The sequence below is a fragment of the Zychaea mexicana genome (genome assembly GCF_025766255.1).
Source record: "Zychaea mexicana strain RSA 1403 chromosome Unknown BDB00scaffold_77, whole genome shotgun sequence".
NCBI classification, from domain to species: Eukaryota; Fungi; Mucoromycota; class Mucoromycetes; order Mucorales; family Lichtheimiaceae; genus Zychaea; species Zychaea mexicana.
This window is the reverse complement of record NW_026516740.1, coordinates 50,870-69,509: the sequence shown is the minus strand read 5'-3', so window position 1 is coordinate 69,509 and position 18,640 is coordinate 50,870. Positions and strand designations below refer to the sequence as shown.

At 44.4% G+C, this 18,640-nt stretch overlaps 8 protein-coding genes across 8 annotated transcripts; 7 read left to right on the top strand and 1 right to left on the bottom strand.

The window, feature by feature from the left end:
• On the bottom strand, positions 1–2,533 carry BDB00DRAFT_918303 (cytochrome P450; the record flags this gene model as incomplete). The annotated part of the gene is made up of 10 exons (XM_053128727.1): positions 1–222; positions 299–312; positions 432–588; positions 692–1,085; positions 1,206–1,323; positions 1,410–1,614; positions 1,686–1,725; positions 1,821–1,946; positions 2,037–2,117; positions 2,204–2,533. 10 exons carry the CDS (start codon positions 2,531–2,533, stop codon positions 68–70), a joined length of 1,620 nt encoding a protein of 539 aa, XP_052976290.1. The 3' UTR covers positions 1–67.
• A 563-nt stretch (positions 2,534–3,096) lies between these two features.
• Positions 3,097–4,446, top strand: BDB00DRAFT_571726 (uncharacterized protein). The gene is made up of 3 exons (XM_053117906.1): positions 3,097–3,200; positions 3,533–4,337; positions 4,411–4,446. Exon 2 carries the CDS (start codon positions 3,582–3,584, stop codon positions 4,053–4,055), a length of 474 nt encoding a protein of 157 aa, XP_052976289.1. The 5' UTR covers positions 3,097–3,200; positions 3,533–3,581; the 3' UTR covers positions 4,056–4,337; positions 4,411–4,446.
• A 419-nt stretch (positions 4,447–4,865) lies between these two features.
• Positions 4,866–5,568, top strand: BDB00DRAFT_980271 (uncharacterized protein). Its single transcript, XM_053129971.1, has one exon. The coding sequence runs from the start codon at positions 4,926–4,928 to the stop codon at positions 5,451–5,453; it is 528 nt and encodes a 175-aa protein (XP_052976288.1). The 5' UTR covers positions 4,866–4,925; the 3' UTR covers positions 5,454–5,568.
• Positions 5,569–6,997: 1,429 nt separating this feature from the next.
• BDB00DRAFT_769554 (armadillo-type protein) lies at positions 6,998–8,506 on the top strand (the record flags this gene model as incomplete). The annotated part of the gene is made up of 2 exons (XM_053119822.1): positions 6,998–7,951; positions 8,015–8,506. The coding sequence occupies 2 exons, from the start codon at positions 6,998–7,000 to the stop codon at positions 8,504–8,506; spliced, it is 1,446 nt and encodes a 481-aa protein (XP_052976287.1).
• A 1,058-nt stretch (positions 8,507–9,564) lies between these two features.
• BDB00DRAFT_875722 (kinase-like domain-containing protein) lies at positions 9,565–12,443 on the top strand (the record flags this gene model as incomplete). Its single annotated transcript, XM_053127390.1, has 8 exons — positions 9,565–9,684; positions 9,773–9,937; positions 10,008–10,091; positions 10,179–10,592; positions 10,685–11,141; positions 11,270–11,333; positions 11,446–11,728; positions 11,934–12,443. 8 exons carry the CDS (start codon positions 9,565–9,567, stop codon positions 12,441–12,443), a joined length of 2,097 nt encoding a protein of 698 aa, XP_052976286.1.
• An 833-nt stretch (positions 12,444–13,276) lies between these two features.
• On the top strand, positions 13,277–14,493 carry BDB00DRAFT_839796 (uncharacterized protein). Its single transcript, XM_053124732.1, has 2 exons — positions 13,277–13,430; positions 13,513–14,493. Exons 1-2 carry the CDS (start codon positions 13,424–13,426, stop codon positions 14,091–14,093), a joined length of 588 nt encoding a protein of 195 aa, XP_052976285.1. The 5' UTR covers positions 13,277–13,423; the 3' UTR covers positions 14,094–14,493.
• On the top strand, positions 14,267–15,087 carry BDB00DRAFT_571627 (uncharacterized protein). Its single transcript, XM_053117905.1, has 2 exons — positions 14,267–14,607; positions 14,704–15,087. The coding sequence occupies exons 1-2, from the start codon at positions 14,440–14,442 to the stop codon at positions 14,953–14,955; spliced, it is 420 nt and encodes a 139-aa protein (XP_052976284.1). The 5' UTR covers positions 14,267–14,439; the 3' UTR covers positions 14,956–15,087.
• A 682-nt stretch (positions 15,088–15,769) lies between these two features.
• Positions 15,770–18,392, top strand: BDB00DRAFT_790632 (Xanthine/uracil/vitamin C permease; the record flags this gene model as incomplete). The annotated part of the gene is made up of 13 exons (XM_053120977.1): positions 15,770–15,842; positions 15,917–16,035; positions 16,131–16,204; positions 16,275–16,348; positions 16,441–16,529; positions 16,682–16,918; positions 16,992–17,121; positions 17,181–17,267; positions 17,350–17,390; positions 17,468–17,644; positions 17,720–17,794; positions 17,876–18,035; positions 18,115–18,392. The coding sequence occupies 13 exons, from the start codon at positions 15,770–15,772 to the stop codon at positions 18,390–18,392; spliced, it is 1,614 nt and encodes a 537-aa protein (XP_052976283.1).
• Positions 18,393–18,640: the final 248 nt, after the last annotated feature.

Below are 18,640 nucleotides of genomic sequence, written 5' to 3'. Positions count from 1 at the left end.
TCATAAAATTGTATGGGGGAAGGTAACATTTTATTTTCGAATAAAGAATGTATATAGTGTCAAGAATCTAAGTGCCATTCTCCAAAGTAGATTCTCGGTTGATGATTCTCAATGCTGGCTTGCTGTTCTTATCATCATCGTCCGCAGGAACAAGGGAAAGATCGTAACTGTGGATAATGGTAGAGATAATTGCCTTCATTTCTTCAATCGCAAACCATCGTCCTATCATAAATCCAATAAAGCATTAATTCTTCTATATCCTTTCTTTTTTATTATATGTGTAAGGAGAGGAGATTACCTGGACAAGCGTGTCTATTTTGTAAAAAAAAAAGGCCATTGTGCGTTAGTATGCACATCATGTTTCGACTATGTATCGATGAAAGTACACACACAGGTTGTGCTATTCTGACAGTTCTACATTTTTTTTTTACCTTCCCAAACCAAACATGAGATAATCCGCACTACACTTTGTCGATTGTTTGTCACGTCCCACAAACCGGAAAGGCTTAAACTCGGATGGATCTTCCAGATCATTCTGTACGGTTTTGTCAAAGTTGACATGCCAGAAATTGGTATAAACTTCTTCCCCTGTAATAAATATATGGGTATTTTTTTTTGTGTTATGATGGGATGCGTTTTTTCATATTGGAAGCGGTCTAACTGACTGAACACGAATAAAACGTAATTTTACCAGGTCGAATGACTGTGCCATTGCTCAACACAACATTTTCCTTGCTGACATTGGTATGTGGATGTGCTAAATCCTTCATAGAGTATCGGAACGATTCACGAATAAAACTGTCCAATTTCACCAAGCGTTTGTAGTAGGAAGAAGCAGGACCCTCTTGTCCTTGCTCTTGTTGTTCTTTACGTAGTTCTGAAATGGATTCGGCAGGCGATTTCGCCAGTTGGTAAAGAACACCAACGAGTGTCCCCGATGTCGTCAACACGCTCGTAAACGTCATCAAGATAAACCATATCGTGATAGCGTCCAAAACGGTATCTCGGTCTATGTGTCCTCCTTGCTTGCTGTTGTTTGAAAAGAAGTATTCTTTAAGAACGTATCCGAGTACGTCGTCATTGTCCTTGATGGATGAGAAAATTATACTTAGTTGTTGTATGTAAGGGAGATTAAGAAAAAAAAAACAATGGCACGCCTTATTAAAACCTCAAGCGTCGGCCAAGCGCTATACTACAAAGCTTACTTGTTTTTTGCTGTTGTTGTGTTCAGCATCATTTAACCGACGGAACACCTCGTCTTTGACACCATCACGGATCTTTTGTACACTCTTTTTCACGAATGCATTGCGAGGATAAAAGACACTGTTAATTTTTTTTTCTGTGTTAATATGTATATATAACTTTTGACAAGAAAGAGGGTAAAAAAGATGAGTCGGCTATTTCCTTACCGTTTGTAAAGGTCGTTCCACCATGGCAACACGCTCCGAGCTGCGTTTGGCAACAGGATCTCTTTCATGCAGTCGTCTGCAACATGCTCAAACATATGCATGAGCTCCTTGTTTTCGGTGATAGCCGTGCCGGCCATCGTGTAAGCAGTCGTACGGGCAACAAAGGCTCGAGTTAATTCATTGACGTTGGTAATGATTTTGGGCTCTATACATACATCGTTGCCAATTGTTTAGTTTCTCCTCATCGTTGTAGAGCAAATGATCGTAGTGACTCACCTCTTAGATCACCAAGCACTTGTGCAGCAACAATGGCAGTCTACATAATGCATAAATCCATGTTATTACATGTGCAGTTATTCAATTAATCGATGGTCCCTTTAATAAAAACTCTCTACTTTCTCTGTACTGTACCTGTTTCTCAAAATGCCTGCTGTAAGTTGATAATTTCTGCGTCATATCCTTGGATATGATGTCTCGAAGTGCGTGTTCAGGCAAATCGTTATGCAAATGTTGAAGGAACAACGGTATATCAAAGAACTATCATAGAATCATATGAGCAACACTATTAGTTAAAAAAGCAGCCAATTTGAATATGCAATCTAAAGTTCCATGAATCACAACCCGTACTTTTTGTGAACTTTGGACAAAGTTCAAATTAGGGTTCATGAAAACTTCATGTGCAAGGTTTCCGCCAACTACTGTAACATACTATCGTGTTGCCGGAGAGAAGAAACAAACATATTGAGTAATAGTAACCCCCCCCCTAAAGTCAATCATTCCATGATAAAACGAACCTGGCCAAGTAGATGCACCCGAAATGCAGGTCCGTACTGTATGGTTTTCTCTCTGGTAAACTTGTCCGGATCCGTGAAATAGTCCATGGTCGAGCCAATGATAGGCCATTGATATGAAACGATCGGTGTAGGATCATCCTGTGCTTTAGATACACGCCTGGTTGCATAATATGCCAAAAGGAGAGCAGCTGCAGTGGACGTTGTTGTTACAATCAGTGTGTTTGTATGGTTTCCTCCTCCTCCGGTGCCACCACCAGCAGCAGCAGTAATGATGTCGATGTGTTGATACAGTTGAGCTACAGCGTCACGGATGGTATTGACGAGAACCATTTTTTATTCTCGTTATGTTTCGCTATGTTCGTAGTAGATGATAAATGTTCCCTTGAGAAGGTTTATTTATACTTGGTTTTTGCTCGGCGAGTAGATTTCCTTTTTGGTAGAAAACTAGCCGCGCCTCGCTGCTCTGCTCAGCACACACGGTTCTTGGCTGCTACGGGAACGGCTTTATTGTTATCTATTCTATCTAGTAGAAACACAGCATGTGTCTCATGGCAAAACAATGACGGGGATCGCTCGCCTTTGGTTTTGAAAGTTTTTAAAGAAAAACAGTCCCTTGACACCATACAGGCCGTCATTTCAGAACCTTGCTATTATTTATTATTATCAATACAAGGAGAATGGCTCTTTTAAAAGAAAAAGGCAAAACGGGCCGCATACAGGATGCTGGGATCAAGAATAAATATTAATGGGTTTGCGATGTATACACACATACATAGATACGTACGTACGCAAGTCTTGCTCTCCCCCGTTTCTCGGGGGGCTGCGGTGCGTTTCGCTATCGGCCAATAAGTGACTTCGTTCCGCCATCTGCTGTGCTTCACTCTGATCAAATTTTTTGGGTTGTGAGTTTTTTTTTTTTCTCCTCTTACCTGACTTCGGTGCACTTTCCACTCCTCTACTCCCCTTACCTGCACCAACCTCTTTTCTATAAAAGCATGTACGTATTGTAATTACTATCAACAATTTTTTTTATTTTTTTCGTTGTTCATTACTCACTTGCCTTATAATTGCATTGCTCTTACACACAACACACACACACACATTAAAAAACAAACATTTGCCCAATCTTGGAAAACCGAGAGGTTTTTCCTTGTGTACTTTTAACAAATCGAGTACTTGAGGCAAAGCTGTAAATCTTTTTTGTGGTGTTAAGTGTAGCGTAATGCAATAGGGCGGTGATTCTTTTTTTTACTGGAAAACCCTTTACAATGCCGATAAGAAAAAAGCTCATGATTGAACTAAAATATATTTTCTACTGGGAAAAAAAAGCCACTAGGTCCTTATTTGCTAGGATATGCAACTTTTGTGATTTCAACTAATGAATAGAACTCCAACTACATCCGAAACCAACAGCGCCAAGTCAACTACCCAAGCAGTGTTCAACTACGCAGAAGCTGCAAAGCGAAGCTCTCAGATTCAGGATCAACGTTCTTCTAGCACAACAGCCAATAACAACAACACCGCCGTTTCTTCGTCCACTTCGTCATCCTCGTCTTCCGCATCTCCTTCTAACAACAACAGCAACAACAATAATGATGACAAAAAAGGCAACAGCAGTGCAAAAACAAACGGTGGTGGTAGTACTGCATCAGTAAATGGTGGTAGTAACAATACAGCATCCGCAGTGAATCCACAGCAACCCTCATTTGCATCGACATTGGCCAACAGCACATCCGCCTCCAATTCGTATCCTTTTTTTTTAAATTTACCAAGACTAACTTTCTATATCTCAAATAAGTGTGGGTGTGTGGGTGGGTGTTTTGGAAGGAAGAGAGACACGGCAGGAAAGTAAGGTTAGGAGGGGTGGAGGGTGATGTCGCCCTTATCGCACTCACACACACACACCCTTGCTAACAACGGTCGCTAGTGGCGTAAATGATTTCATTCATGCGCTTCCTGGGGATGATAAAGGGGACTCTTAAATGTATATATTATATATCACCTTAACCATCATGCATTACATCACTGTTTTTCCACAAAAGTAGCCCGCCAAGCAAGCCGGCATCTCCAGCCACAAAGAACAACGCTCGGAATGCGTCTGTACAGCTGCCTAGAGCTCCACCAACGGATGCTGGTAAGGATCGAGAGAGAAACAAGGATGGAGCTAATTTGTACACGTATGATGTTAATACTGATGATGATGATAGCACCCATTCAGTTTGGGTCGATCAACCAAGGCACGGATCTTCCTGCCCAGTCCGCCTCTCCAAACAAGAACGGCAGCGACGTTGCTCCTGTTCTAAAGTCATCCGAGGTCACATTCGGCAGCCTGCCTGCCACAGACGCATCCTCCGTAAGTAGAAGACCATGATGTCATTTCTTTCCTTTTTGTTTTCCTTCCTTTTCTATATTTGGAGGTGCTTTGCTTTGGTGGGTCGAAGAGGAGGGGAGAAAGAGAGAAGAAGAACGTTGTGAGCACGGCATTGAAACTATCATTATCGTTATAATGGTTTTTCTATATACCCTCGTCCCCTCCCTCCTCCTTTTTTATTCTTCCCTCTCTCTCGTTTTTCTCTTGTGTGTGTGTGTGTGTCTCCCTTTGCCCTTGTGTTAGACACACGTTTGGCAGGGTCAGCCGCACATCCGGATACAAGGGACTCAACAGCAGCAGCAGCAGCAGCAGCAGCAGCGTACTTGTTGTTCTCCCGAGATACCCAGAACCATGTCTGCACCACCTACTCTGCCATACAATCATGCTGACAAGACCCACCCTAAACTTTTCACGCAACCTTTTGCACCACAGGGCACCACTCCATCCAATCAACAAAACTCATCACAGCATCATCAGCATTCACAGCATCATCAGCAGCAACGAAGAGATTCCACACACTCCAATCATTCTGAACAAGGCTCACCTGCTACCACCCCAGCACATTATAACAACAACAACAACAACAGTAATAGCAACAACCAACGACACTATCGCCAGCATTACAACAAGCATCAGGGCATGCCTCATTCGCCAAACATGCAGACCGCTCAACCCTATGTGCCCCATCATCATCAAAAGAAGCCCATCTCGCCTCACATGCAATCGGCTCCTTCTCCCTCTGGCGTTGCGGGTCAGAACATGCCAATGCCTCATGCTTGGGGAAGTCCTGGTCCTGTCCATCATCAAGCAGCACCCCATCACCAAGGTGCTCCCCATCATCAAGGTGGCCCTTATGTAAGTTTCAAATTTTCAATTTAGTTGATATATACAAAAGAAAAACAAACAAACAGAACTCACAACTGTTTTACCTACCATTCAAACCTTTTTCCCTCCTCTCTCTCTCTCTTTACTTTTTTTTTTCTAAAACAAAAAAGTTTGTACCTCAGAACTTTGAAGGACAACGTCATTTCTATCAAGCCTACCCTGGTATGGGCTTTGTAGGTGGACAAGGTGGTGCTAACAATGGTCCCCCCTCGCAATCTTCATTCGTTCAACCTGTACGTAACAGCAAGGCCATTCGTATCATCAATCCCGAGACCATGGCCGAAGTGAAAGCAGAGGCCGTTGCTTCGTCGAGCTCTTCGACTGCCAATAGCAGCAAGGATTCGTCGTCGTTGACTACTGCCACTACTACTACTACTACCACTACCACCACTGCTGCCAAACCCAGTGTTTCTTCGGAGGAACGGACTACTGCTACTACTGCTACAAAGAAGGAAGATGCTGCTTTGAAATCGTCACCCTCGTCTGGTGCTGGTGCTGGTGCTGCAGCCTCCACGAGCCCATCGCCGCCAAGTAAGGCTATTCCTATTGTTGATCCTGCCATCAAGGACCGTGAAGCACGTGAAAAGCGCGAACGCGAAGAAGCTGCTCAAAAGGCCAAGGAGGAGGCTGAACAGAAGGCCAAGGAAGAAGCTGAACGTAAAGCGCGCGAAGAAAAGGAGCGTGTTGAAGCCGAGCAAAAGGCCAAGGAAGAGGCTGAACAGAAGGCCAAGGAAGAAGCTGAGCGTAAGGAACGTGAGGAAAAGGAACGCGCTGAAGCTGAACAAAAGGCCAAGGTAGAGGCTGAACAGAAGGCCAAGGAGGAAGCCGAGCGCAAGGAACGCGAAGAAAAGGAGCGTGTTGAAGCCGAACAGCAAAAGGCCAAGGAAGAATCTGAGCGTAAGGCCAAGGAAGAACAAGAGGCTGCTGATGCTGCTGAAAAGCAAAAGAAGGCTGCCGCTGATGAAGCTGCAGAAAGCAAGCGAAAGGAAGAGGAGGAAGCTGAAAAGAAAAAGGCCGATACACCCAGTCGTCTTGACATGGCTTCTCTTTCCAAGTCCGCATCACCTGCAAGTGCCACTCCTGGCCGTACACCAAAGACACCGTCCGGTCCTATGCGTACGATCCAAGACCCAAGCACGGTCCAATACCCGCCCACGGTCAAGGCACCCTATGGCAGCAAGGATTCCCAGAGTGGCAAGATCACGTACGAGCCCGACTTTTTGTTACAGTTCGCTCCGTTGTGTCTCGAGACTTCAGAAGATCTGTCCCAGTTCCAAAACATGGGCGATGACCAGAACGACCGTGGCCCACGATCTGGTGGTGGCATGTCGCGTCGTCAGACCTCTGAACGAGGCCGTGGCGGTCCTCGCACACCTTCCTCTCCCATGGATATGGGCATGTTCCGCCATGGATCAAGAGACGGCCGCATGGAAATGGGCAAGTTTGCCGGTGGACGTCCCCTTTCCCATCGCGCTGGCAGCGGTAGCCATGCCTTGCCACCTGCTGGTGGTGCTGGTGGTCCTGGCTCACCGGGTGGTATGCAGCGTGAAGGCTCACACGGAGGTCGTAGCCGTAGCGGTCGTGGCGGTAAAGGACGTCACGGTGGTAAACAAAACCAAGGCGAGGACAGACCAGAAAAGCAACAGCAAGGTGCTCCCACCATCCCGCCCGAACAAGTTGTTCCTCTGGAAAAGAGCGAGAACCGTTGGGTCCCTCTTGCCCTGCGCAAACAACGTGAGGCAGCCGCTGCTGCCGCTGCCGGAGCTGCTGGCGGTGACAGTGACGTGATGTCCGACGAAGTCATTATCCGCAAGGTCAAGTCCTTGTTGAACAAGTTGACGTTGGAGAAGTTCGACTCGATTGCAGGCCAAATCTGGGAGTATGCCAAACAGTCCGAAAAGGAAGATGACGGCCGTGCATTGAAGGTTGTGATTCAACTTACCTTTGACAAGGCTTGTGACGAACCGCCATTTGCTGTCATGTGGGCCCAGCTGTGCCGTAAAATGTATGACTCGATTACGGACGATATCAAGGATGTCGGTGTCAAGGACAAGGAGGGCAACACTGTCGCGGGTGTCAACTTGCTTCGTAAATACCTTTTGAACCGCTGCCAGCACGATTTCGAACGTGGTTGGAAGATGCAGATTCCCGATGTCGAGTCGATCAGTCCGGATATGTTGACCGACGAGTATTACGCTGCCGTCAAGGCCAAGCGTCAAGGTCTTGGTTTGGTTGTCTTTATCGGTGAACTGTTCAAGCGCCAGATGTTGACCGACCGTATCATGCTTCAGTGCCTGACGCGTCTCTGTGACAACCCCAAGGAGGTCGGTGACGAGGAGACTGAGACCATGGTCAAGCTTGTCTCTACCATCGGCAAGGTCTTGGACACAAGCAACCGCAGAAACAAGGAATGGATGGATGTCTACTTTGAGCGTATTCGAGATATGCTCGAGAGTCCCAACCTGAGCTCGCGTGTCAAGTTTATGATTATGGTTTGTACCCCCCTTCTTTGTTTTCTTGTTGTAGTGATATTATTATTAACCTCCAAGCATTAGGATCTGTTTGACTTGCGAAAGAACAAGTGGGTCGGCCGCCGTGCCAACCAGCCCGCTCCTACCACGATCGCCCAAGTCCACGAACAGGCACAAAAGGCCAAGAACGAAGAAAAAGAAGCCATGAAGCGCACGACAAGCTCGCGTGGCAGCTTACCGCACCCCATGGCACGAGCAGGCTCCCACCGTGGTGCAGGCTCGCGCGACTTGCAGCGAGAAGGTTCGAGTGGCGGCGGCAACAATAGTGCAGCGAACACCACTGTGGATGGCTGGAGCACCGTTGGATCAGGCAGCCCTGGCGGCTCTACCAAGAGCAGCCGAGTGAACGAGCTGGCCAACTTTGGAAAGACGGATCGCAGCAAGACCCGGAGTAACGTGCTAGGTCCTTCCAACAGTCCGTTTGCCAGTCTGCATCGTGCAAACAACAAGTCGGGAGGCGAGCAAAAGTCTAGCCCCAGTGAAAGTCGGTCTAGTTCCGCCAATATGTTCAGGTAAATTTTCTTTCTACCTCTTAAGCAAATGTGTGTGTGTGTGTGTCTTTTGCTGTTGTTGTACTAAATATCCATGTGAATTAATATAGTGCCCTGGGAGGTGAAGGTGGAGACGATGGTCATAACGACAGTCACCATGACGATCAAAAGGAGAGTCACCAGGAAGGTCACCAAGAAGGCACCGAACAAGCAGCAGCTACCACTACTACTGGTACTGGTAGCTCTACCCCTGCAACCACCACCGCTACTACTACTACTACTACTACTACTACTACTACTTCCGACGGCAACAACGATAGCACTGCTCCACAAGAAGAGTAGAATTCATTCCCGCCCGCCCCCACACACACTCACACACAACCCTCTCCGACCCGTTTTGTAATCTCTTACATTTGCACTTGCTTTTTTTTTTGTAAACAAGAGAATAAGAAAAGCCTTTGTTATACACACCTACACAATCACACACTATATACATCACACACTCTCTCTCTCCTCAATCTATATACGCTTCTTTAACAAAGTATTGCCGCACACACACACATACACACTCTTTCTTTCTTTCTTTTTCCCCAAAAACTAAAAATTTTTTCTTCCATTCTCTGTCCCTCTAATATCAATTGTAGAAAGTCTATATTCTTGTCAAATCACAACTCACTCTCACACACACACACACACATAAAAAATGCTGTGCAACACCAGAAACATAGAAATATAATATTTGTATACTTGTACACAATTTGGTCGTGGTGGTAATTTATACAGGGACTGCTTACAAACGACAGTTACATAAGAGTCCTAGCGTGCTTCTATGATACATCTAAGCTCGAGGTAGAAAAAAAAGAAGATGAGTCTCCGAATTATAATAATCTGGGTGCTGCGTTGTGTACAACCATGGGCTGTGGGTGAAACAAAGGGTGGTACCTGTTTTTTTGCGCGCTGCCCTTATTTCTCCTTTCCCCCCCCCCTTTGTAATTTATATCCTTTTACCGCCACCTCCCAACTCGCTTAACCCTTCCCCACCCCCAAACCTAACTTTCTTGCTCTTTCTTTCCTTCACGTTCAATGACGGAAATCATCAAAGACGGCTATCTTTCCGTCAAGGAAGAAGGTCTACGTGCGTGGATTTGGTCAAAACGATTTTGTGTGTTGCGCGATCAGGCATTGACTTTTCATCGAAACGAGGTAAAAAACAATCTCATCATCATCATCATTATCTGCAACTTACCTTTTCTTCTTTTATTGAACATTGAATACATGTATATCTATTTAGCAATCAGGACAATGTGTAGCACTCATCTTTTTAAAAGAAATCACATCTGTAACACGTACAGATCTAAAGCCTTATTGTATTGAGATTGCCACAAAGGACAAGACATATTATGTGGCGTGCAAAAGTGACGACGAGCTATACTCTTGGATGGATGAGATCTATAATGTAAAGCTTGCAATTTAAAAAGATATTTCTTTTTGTAATAATAGACTAACATGGAAATTGGTGTTTGTAGAGATCACCCTTGGGCGCTTCAGGTCCAACTAATTTTGTGCACGAAGTCCATGTTGGTTTTGATCCCATTTCTGGTGCTTTTACAGTAAGTCTGACAGAGGGTTTTTGATGTTTGTAGTACTGAATTTTATTTTTTCAAACACGCACGTTTTTTTTTTATATTTATTTTCAGGGTTTACCAGATCAGTGGACACAGCTCTTGAAAGGATCTGCCATTACTGCAGAAGATGCAGCTAAAAATCCTCAAGCAGTTTTGGATGTTCTTGAATTCTATACTGAACAAACAAAACGGGATCAGGAGGACGACGATTATGGTATGGATCATCAACAACAACAACAACAACGATCCAGTGGTGAACGTTGGGCTGCCATGATGCACGAAAGTAAAAAATCCGCTGCTGCTCCTTTGCCTACTCCGCATCGCCCTGCTCCTCCAAGACCTGCACCTCCACCACCCGTCAGTCCTGCCACAAGACGTCCACAACCGCCAGATATTTCGGACTTGTCCATCGGTAGCAGTGCTGGTGGTCCTGGTAGTGCGGGTGGTCCAAAATCACCCATTTCTCCTAGTTCACGTTCTCCTGGCGTAAGTGTATGATTTTTTTTAACACGTGTTCTGAGAGGGGGGTTTCTTTCTAAATTTTAAAAGACGTTTGCCATCACCAAAAACAATTGTAGGGTTATCGAAACCATCGTGATCCACCTTCTTTACCCAAGTCATCCTCATCCAGTAAACCCTCTTATCCTCGTCCCGAGCCTAGTAAATCATACGGCACATCGCATCACCATTACCATCACCATCACCAACAGCAACAGCAACAACATTCTTCATCGTCTCAACGCACACCCGTACGTACTAGCAGCGCTACCACGTATGATGATTCGAGAATGATGTATGAGCGCGAAAAGGAACGCATGATGCGTGAGCGCGAACGTGAACGTGAACGCGAACGAGAATTACGTGCGCGGGAACGTGAAAAGCAAATGATGCGCGAGCGTGAGAAAGAAAAGGAACGCGAACGTATGCAACGTGAACGTGAAAAGGCAGCAGCGCAAGTGTCGACACCGGCGCCAAAGAAAAAGGTCGAACAGCGTATCAGCACAATGACAGAAGCACAAATCATGGAGAAATTACGTATGTGGTTGTCTCCCCCACCACCCCTTTTTACTTTTTTGAGAGGGAAAATGGAGGGGAATACGGGTTTGTTTTTTATTTGTTTGCTAACAACAACGGGGGGGGGCTTTTGTTTTGTTTTTTGACAGGCTCGGTTGTCACGCGGGGTGATCCGAATGACATGTACAAACGTATTAAGCGTGTTGGTCAGGGGTAAGAGTTTCTATATATACCTTGGAATCTCCAAAGAGGAGAAGCTAATGCAAAAAAAAAAAAAATCATCATCTGCTCTCCAACCCCCGTCCCCCGGTTTTTTTTTTTTTAGTGCATCGGGATCGGTTTATGTAGCTGCATCACTTGCCACGAATCAAAAAGTTGCTATTAAACAGATGGATTTGGCGCATCAGCCTCGCAAGGAATTGATTGTGAATGAAATCCTGGTCATGAAGGAATCGCATCATCGCAACATTGTCAACTTTTTGGACTCTTTTCTTGTCAAGAATATGGAGTTGTGGGTAGTGATGGAATACATGGAAGGAGGTGCATTGACCGATGTCATTGATCACAACACCATGACTGAGCAACAAATTGCTACTGTTTGTCTCGAGGTATTTTTCGTCGTCGTCATGCTTTTGGGGGGGGGGTGTGTCGTGTTGCTATAGTTACGAACTACATTTATATATTTTTCTGTTGCCATGGCTTTTACATTGTTGCCTAGTGTAACATCACCCAGTTGTGTTGCTATGGAGGGGTGGGGGGTGCCTTGTAGTTGTATCCACACACACACACTAACTCGACTTTTTTTTTTAAAAGACAACTGCCGGCCTCCATCATTTGCATTCTCGCAACATCATCCACCGTGATATCAAATCCGACAATATCTTGTTAAACGCCCTAGGACACGTCAAGATCAGTGACTTTGGATTTTGCGCCAAACTGACGGATCAAAAGACCAAACGAGCGACGATGGTTGGCACACCGTATTGGATGGCACCCGAGGTGGTGAAACAAAAGGAGTATGGTGAAAAGGTTGACATTTGGTCATTGGGTATCATGGCCATTGAAATGATTGAAAACGAACCACCGTATCTGGACGAAGAGCCACTCAAGGCGTTGTATTTGATTGCCACCAATGGCACACCCACACTCAAGGCACCCGAGAAATTGTCGCGCGAACTGAAAGGGTTTTTGGCAGTGTGTCTTTGTGTGGATGTTCGTTCGCGTGCTACCGCGGGTGAGCTTTTGGACCATGAATTCTTAAACAAGGCCGGCCCTTTGGAAATCTTGGCTCCTTTGCTCAAATTCAAATCTAAAAGCCACTAAAGAAAAAGAGGGAACTTTTTACTCTCGTTATTATCGTTTTGTCCCCATCCTTCACCCTCTCTCACCCGCCCCCATCCCCCCTTTTTTTTCCCTTTCCAGAAAAAACCCGCGTTTTAGTTTTTTTTAAGAAATCCTATATTTCTTTTTTTGTATAATTATCATCTTTGAATGGTGAAATCTCTCTCTCTCTCTAGTCAGAAAATGGAGGACATATAAAGAAAAGAAAATTCGCGTACTTTTTTGTTGAAAATCCCCTTCCAGAAACCCACACATACACACACACACACATACTTTTTCTTTATACATACAGTTTCTTTCTCAACAAGTTTGTTTATCTATACAGTATAATATATATTTCTTCTTTTACTATACTACCGCACGCATATACTGTTGTTTGTTTTCCTTGCTGTCGGCTAAACGCCCAAAATGCCATGTTGCAGCAACGGGCAATATGTATCAAGCTAACGCGTGTTGCATAAGAAAGAAATCCCTGTTTTTTTTCATTCATTCATTCATTCATTCCGCGGGGGGGATGGGGGTGCTGATAGGGTCCATCGACAACTATGACTTGCTAACAACGCGTCAGTCTGTAGTAATCATAGTCTGCCCTCAAGCGTTACTTTATGCTTTGTGCGTTGATCGGTTCATCCTCTCGTACATATACATGAGTATCCACTCCCATTGCTCCATATAGTAAAGACAGACTGACACTGTCTTCCCCCTCCCCTCCCTCCCCCCCTTGCTTCGGCAAAAACACTACATGAATCTGTCAGCCTCATTTTTCTTCTTCTTCTTCTTCTTCTACATTACCAAAATCTTTTCTTCTTCCCTTCCTTCTCTCTCTCTCTCTCTCTCTTACATCGTTTTCTCGTATATCCAAATTTCCACCCTTTTTACGTTTCTTTATCTCCTGTTTCTGGGCTATTATTTAGCCTTGTACTCTTTACCCCTCCGATATTCCCGTGTACTTGTAATTTAATATGCCTGGTATGTAGCCCATGCAATAGCGTCAATCCATAGGGAGCAAAGACATGGGACTCATCATTGTTTGTTGTCGCCGGATATATAGGTGTCATGGACATCCAACATTTGTTATGCCACAGTGAAGAACATGAAAACTCACCGTTTCTTCCTCCTACCACACTCTATTCCGAACAACACCAGCAACGACCTACCACCAGTACTACTGTTCTTGCCGTTCTTCCGCCGCAGACAAGTTGTAGCAGTGAAAGCTTTCTATTAGCGCGACAACGGACAGCACACAACAACCACCCTTATCCATTTATACAACAAAATCAAGTAACAAGAAGACGACGGCGCGCAGCTAGCGAGACAACAGCAGCAGGGTCTAGTCATCATCACAATAGCCCAACCACAGCAGCAACGACGGGGTTGGTTCAGACACGCACCCCATGGACACCTTTCGAAGACGTCTTGCTACAACGCGGGTATAAAGAAGGACTGTCTTGGGCCATGATCTCGTCCACCTATCTTCCTCATCGCTCACGAGGTTGTTGCTGGGGTCGTTACAAAACTTTGCAAAGTAAACTGCAGCGTCAGCAGCAGCAGCAGCAGCAGCAGACGCCGGCGCAGATGCATGGGCAAAAAAAGAACCGACCACAACAACAACAACAGCCTTATGTCCACTAATGCGCGCAACAGTAGCAGCGGCAGCATACATGTTACAGCAAAGCAGCATACATCCGAAAAAAAAACTATACACTCCCCCCCCCTTTTTCTTTCTGCAGTTTCCCCCCCACCCCATATTGTCATTATGACCAACCCAACCCCCATCCCGATGTTTTTTTTTACCATTTCTTGATATTTTACCCTTTTATGGATATTCCTGCACCACCCCCCTTTTATGCATAACAACTCATATATATATATAAAACACACATGTCCCCCCTAACACCCTTCAAAGAACACAGCATAAGCGTTCCGCTCCTTTCCACAAGGCAATTCAGCTTTTCCAGGATTTTGTTTCTATTTTTATATGTCTTTCCCAGTTTTTCTCTCTCTCTCTCTCTCTCTCTCTCTCTCTCTCTCTTTCTTCTTTAAAGTCTTTTTCTTATTAAAACAGTTCAACAAGTTCTGCTATGGCCACAAGCACATTATTCCTGTCCTATATGTACATGACTTATATACATTTGCAAAAGTGCGTGTGAGTGATATGCAGGTATCTCTGCATGTGATAAGGCTGTTTTTGGTACGTAGGATGGTAGTGTGGCTTATCAAGAGAAGGCTGAGGCGAGACTAGTATAGCAGGTATCTCGGTGTTATCGCAAAACGTAGCGTATATACCCTATCCGTGTGCGGTGTTAATTGTCAAGAGAGAACATACCCAAGAATGGCATATCGTTTGTGGCTTTCCTTTTGGTGCGCCAGCAATCCGAGATCTTGTAATAGGTGTCACCAAGTAATCCCATTTCGGAAAACGCGAGATAAGGACCAAGATAAACCCGTATCACTCTTGACTACTACTACTACAGCTTATTATTGTTATTATTGACTACCACTGTTTTGTTTGTTTGATACAGGTGATACGCTTCATATGATGCAGCGTTGTGTGTAAATGACACCATCATCAACCGTTTGCGCTCTGAGAACCATGTTGACTGCTTTATTCAGCCTTTTAGTAATACATACAAAGAAAATGATAAGAGTGCGCGGGAGTCTATATAGATTGTTGCCGAGCGAGAGATAAAACTTTGGAAAGAAAAGAAAGGGTGGAAGACAAGATCTGCCCCGATTTTGGGTTCTCTCATGAGGACAGATGCCTTACAACACACAGTCTAATTGTTCCGGTACACATTACCGCCTTTTTGGATCCAAAGATAAAAAAACCCCCCCTTCCATCAACCAAATATATAAACTGCCTGCATGTTTCGTATGACACACCTGTGCGCCTTTTGCTCTTTTACTTAATAGATAACATCTTTTCCTTGCGACACACACACACACACACACACGACAGAAGCAACAGCTTTATGGACAACATCAATACCAACCCGCCATTGCCATTGCCACCACCATCGTCAAACGATCCTACTGCAAAGAAAATCGATGCTGAAGACATAATGGACATCCAGGCCGAACGTACCCAGGACACCATGTACCCGCCTATGCCGCGTATTTCGCTGCGGCATGCTATCAAGCACAAGTTCACCACCAAGGAAGGCTGGTTCGGCAACTATGATTATCGTGCCTTGTGGTAAAATACTTGTTTGTGACAATAAAACTCGTAACTGTTTTTTTTTTTTTTGATAACCCAAGATAATATTTTCTCTTTAAGTGTTCCACATATCCCATTTCTCAAGAAAAAGATGAACACGTCGCGATTCTATGGTCCGAATGAAAATCTGCCAGTTGTATTGGCTTTTGTGATGGGCATACAGCGTAAGTGATGGTGGATCATCTCACAGTTGACTTGTGTACACAGACACACAGAGGAATAACAACCAAACCATTAGATTTCTTGGCCGTTATCGGTGGTGTCATTGCTCCTACAATGATCATTTCTGGTGCTGGTAGCTCCACGTTGAATCTTCCCCAAGATTTGCGTCAATACATGATTTCGGCTTCTTTTATTGTAAGTTTTTACATATGCTAACTCTACTTGCTTGTGTTACAGTCAACAAGGTCTTTGTTAACAATACACACGGTCAAATTGGGTACCCTTTATAGGTGTGTGGTGTCAACAGTATTATTCAGATTATTCGGTTCAAGATCTACAAAACACGTTACTATATCGGATGTGGGTATGCATTCTGGAGAAAAAAGAGGAGTAAAAGTGTAGCACTTGTTAATCCATATTATTTTCTTTTGCAGGATTTTGGGTATTACAGGTGTAGCATTTGCCAACCTTCCTGCAGCCGAGGCGTTGATATCGAGCATGTACTCAAGTAAATGACGAACCTCTAGTTCTAGGAGCAGAAGGAGGGGGAGAAAGAGCCTAAACAGTAGTTTGTGTGTGTGTTTTTGTTTTCTTATAAAGATGGAATGTGTCCGACTGAGACTTTGCCCGACGGAACGATCAACTACTTGCCATGTCCTGATGCATTTGGCGCTATTCTTGGTACACAGGTAACTAAAGAAAGGCGATTGTTGTTGCTTGTCGTGTGCTCGGGAGAAAGAAGAATGGATGGGCACACTGCAAAACCACAACAACATCCTATGTTACAGCAGCAGTGCCTTTCTTTCAAGTGAAGCTACTAAAACACACATGGATGTGATAGATGGTCTGTGGTGTGGTTGGCGTCCTTTTCAGCTTCTTACCACCCCGTGTTATCCGCAAAATGTTCCCCAAAATCGTCACAGGCACAGTCCTCTTCACCATTGGTGTTTCGTTGATCTACTCGGGAATGAAGAACTGGGCAGGTGGCTCGGGCCCTTGCATGAATCGTCCCGAAAGTGGAGACTTTGCCTTGTGTCCTACGATCCACGCTCCCAATCCTCAGATCTGGGGCGGTGCTGTAAGTAGAAAAAGTTATGGCTTACACAAAACAACATCCATTGAGAATACGTGATTTGTGTTGTTTCTTCTAGGTGAACTTTGGTCTCGGAGCTTCAGTGTTCTTTACCATCATTTTGGTTGAGCTATTTGGCTCTGTCTTTATGCGTAATATCGGTGTGGCCATCGGTTTATTGGTTGGCTGCATCATTGCTGCAGGAATCGGTGAGTTTCTGGCTCTATTTATATATACACAAGATCCTATTTTTAAACATCATGTACAGGCATGTTTGACGGTTCTAGCATTGCAGCTGCACCTGCTGGCACCTTTTTGTGGGTCAGGACATTCAATATTTCAGTCTATGGTCCAGGTAATCTTTAACTGCTCCAGAACGCCGTTATTACCTAATGACAAAATAGCACTCATTATTATCATTTTTGTTGGTTGTAAAGGCATCTTACCGTTTCTTTTCACTCAGTTGGATATGATTATTGTAAGCTTATTACCATGTTCGACTTCACTACTTTTTTCGGGATGATATATATTGATGATATTGAATGTAATATATAGGAAACCCTTGGTGACTTGACAGCCGCTAGCGATGTCTCGGGACTCCCTATAGAAGGCAAAGAATTTGAAGAGCGCTGTCAAGGTGCTCTGTTGGCAGATGGTCTAGGCAGTATCTTTAGTGCCTTGGCCACAAGCATGGGCGTTGTCATGTTTACTCAAAACAATGGCATCATTGCTGTAAGTTTTGTACTTTGTATTACCTCCGCCAATCATTATTAACCCTAAAACCTAACTTTGTCTTTTCTTCTAAAGGTAACTCGATGTGCAAGTCGTATAGCAGGTCTAGTATGTGCTGCTTTTCTGATCATTTTCGGTATCTTTGGCAAGGTAAGAATTTGTTTATCGTTGTAACCATTCATCATCGTCATCAGAGCCATTGTTGTGGATTTAACTAAAAAAAGAAAACAGATTTCTGCAGCGTTCTTGGCAATCCCTGCACCATTGATTGGGGGCATGACAGTATTTTTGTTTGCCTCTGTGGCTGCTTCGGGTATTCGTATATTATCTTATCTCGAATGGACACGTCGTGATCGTGTCATTGTTGCTGCTTCTCTTGCTCTTGCTTTAGGTAAAAAAAGAAGAAAACCTGTTTTGGTATTATCATTTTTTTTTCCACTGGTGGAAACTGATTGGCTGTCTGTAAATAGGTGTGGCCCTTGTTCCTAGCTGGTTTTCGAACGTTTTACCTCGCGCAAGTGACGATAATCCCGGTCTTCAAGGCCTTTATGACACCGTCAATGCCATTGTCAGCACCAGTTATATCTTGGCAGGATTGATGTCGGTTATTCTGAACTTGATCCTACCTTATGAGCAGGGTGAAGGAGAACAAGGCAAGACGTTGGTCATGACCGGCGAGAAGCGATCCTCGCTGCCCGTAGCTGAACGTGTCACCTCAACTCATGGTGATGAAAAGCGATCCATTTAATGCACCGCCCCATGTGTTCACAAAACACTACTTCTTTCTTTTATTACGATAGCGCTTGGTTATACTTACCTTTGTCCAGCTATATACAATTGTGAAATTTCCTTTCCTTTTTTTTTGTCGCAGTTGCAGCAACTCTGCGTTAACAAATCCTGTACATATTACTTTTCTTGAGTGAGATCATATCCCACTGTATATATATATATATATATATGTAATAAAATTGACGTGTTCTTCAATAGCAAGAGCGC

Excerpts from the sequence above, each read along its gene's own strand:
- BDB00DRAFT_571726 (XM_053117906.1), top strand. The coding sequence starts at position 3,582 with ATGAATAGAACTCCAACTACATCCGAAACCAACAGCGCCAAGTCAACT.
- BDB00DRAFT_980271 (XM_053129971.1), top strand. The coding sequence starts at position 4,926 with ATGTCTGCACCACCTACTCTGCCATACAATCATGCTGACAAGACCCAC.
- BDB00DRAFT_571627 (XM_053117905.1), top strand. The coding sequence starts at position 14,440 with ATGTCTTTCCCAGTTTTTCTCTCTCTCTCTCTCTCTCTCTCTCTCTCT. Across the intron at positions 14,608-14,703 it reads ATACATTTGCAAAAGTGCGT|TATAGCAGGTATCTCGGTGT; the intron begins GTGAGTGATATG and ends AGGCGAGACTAG.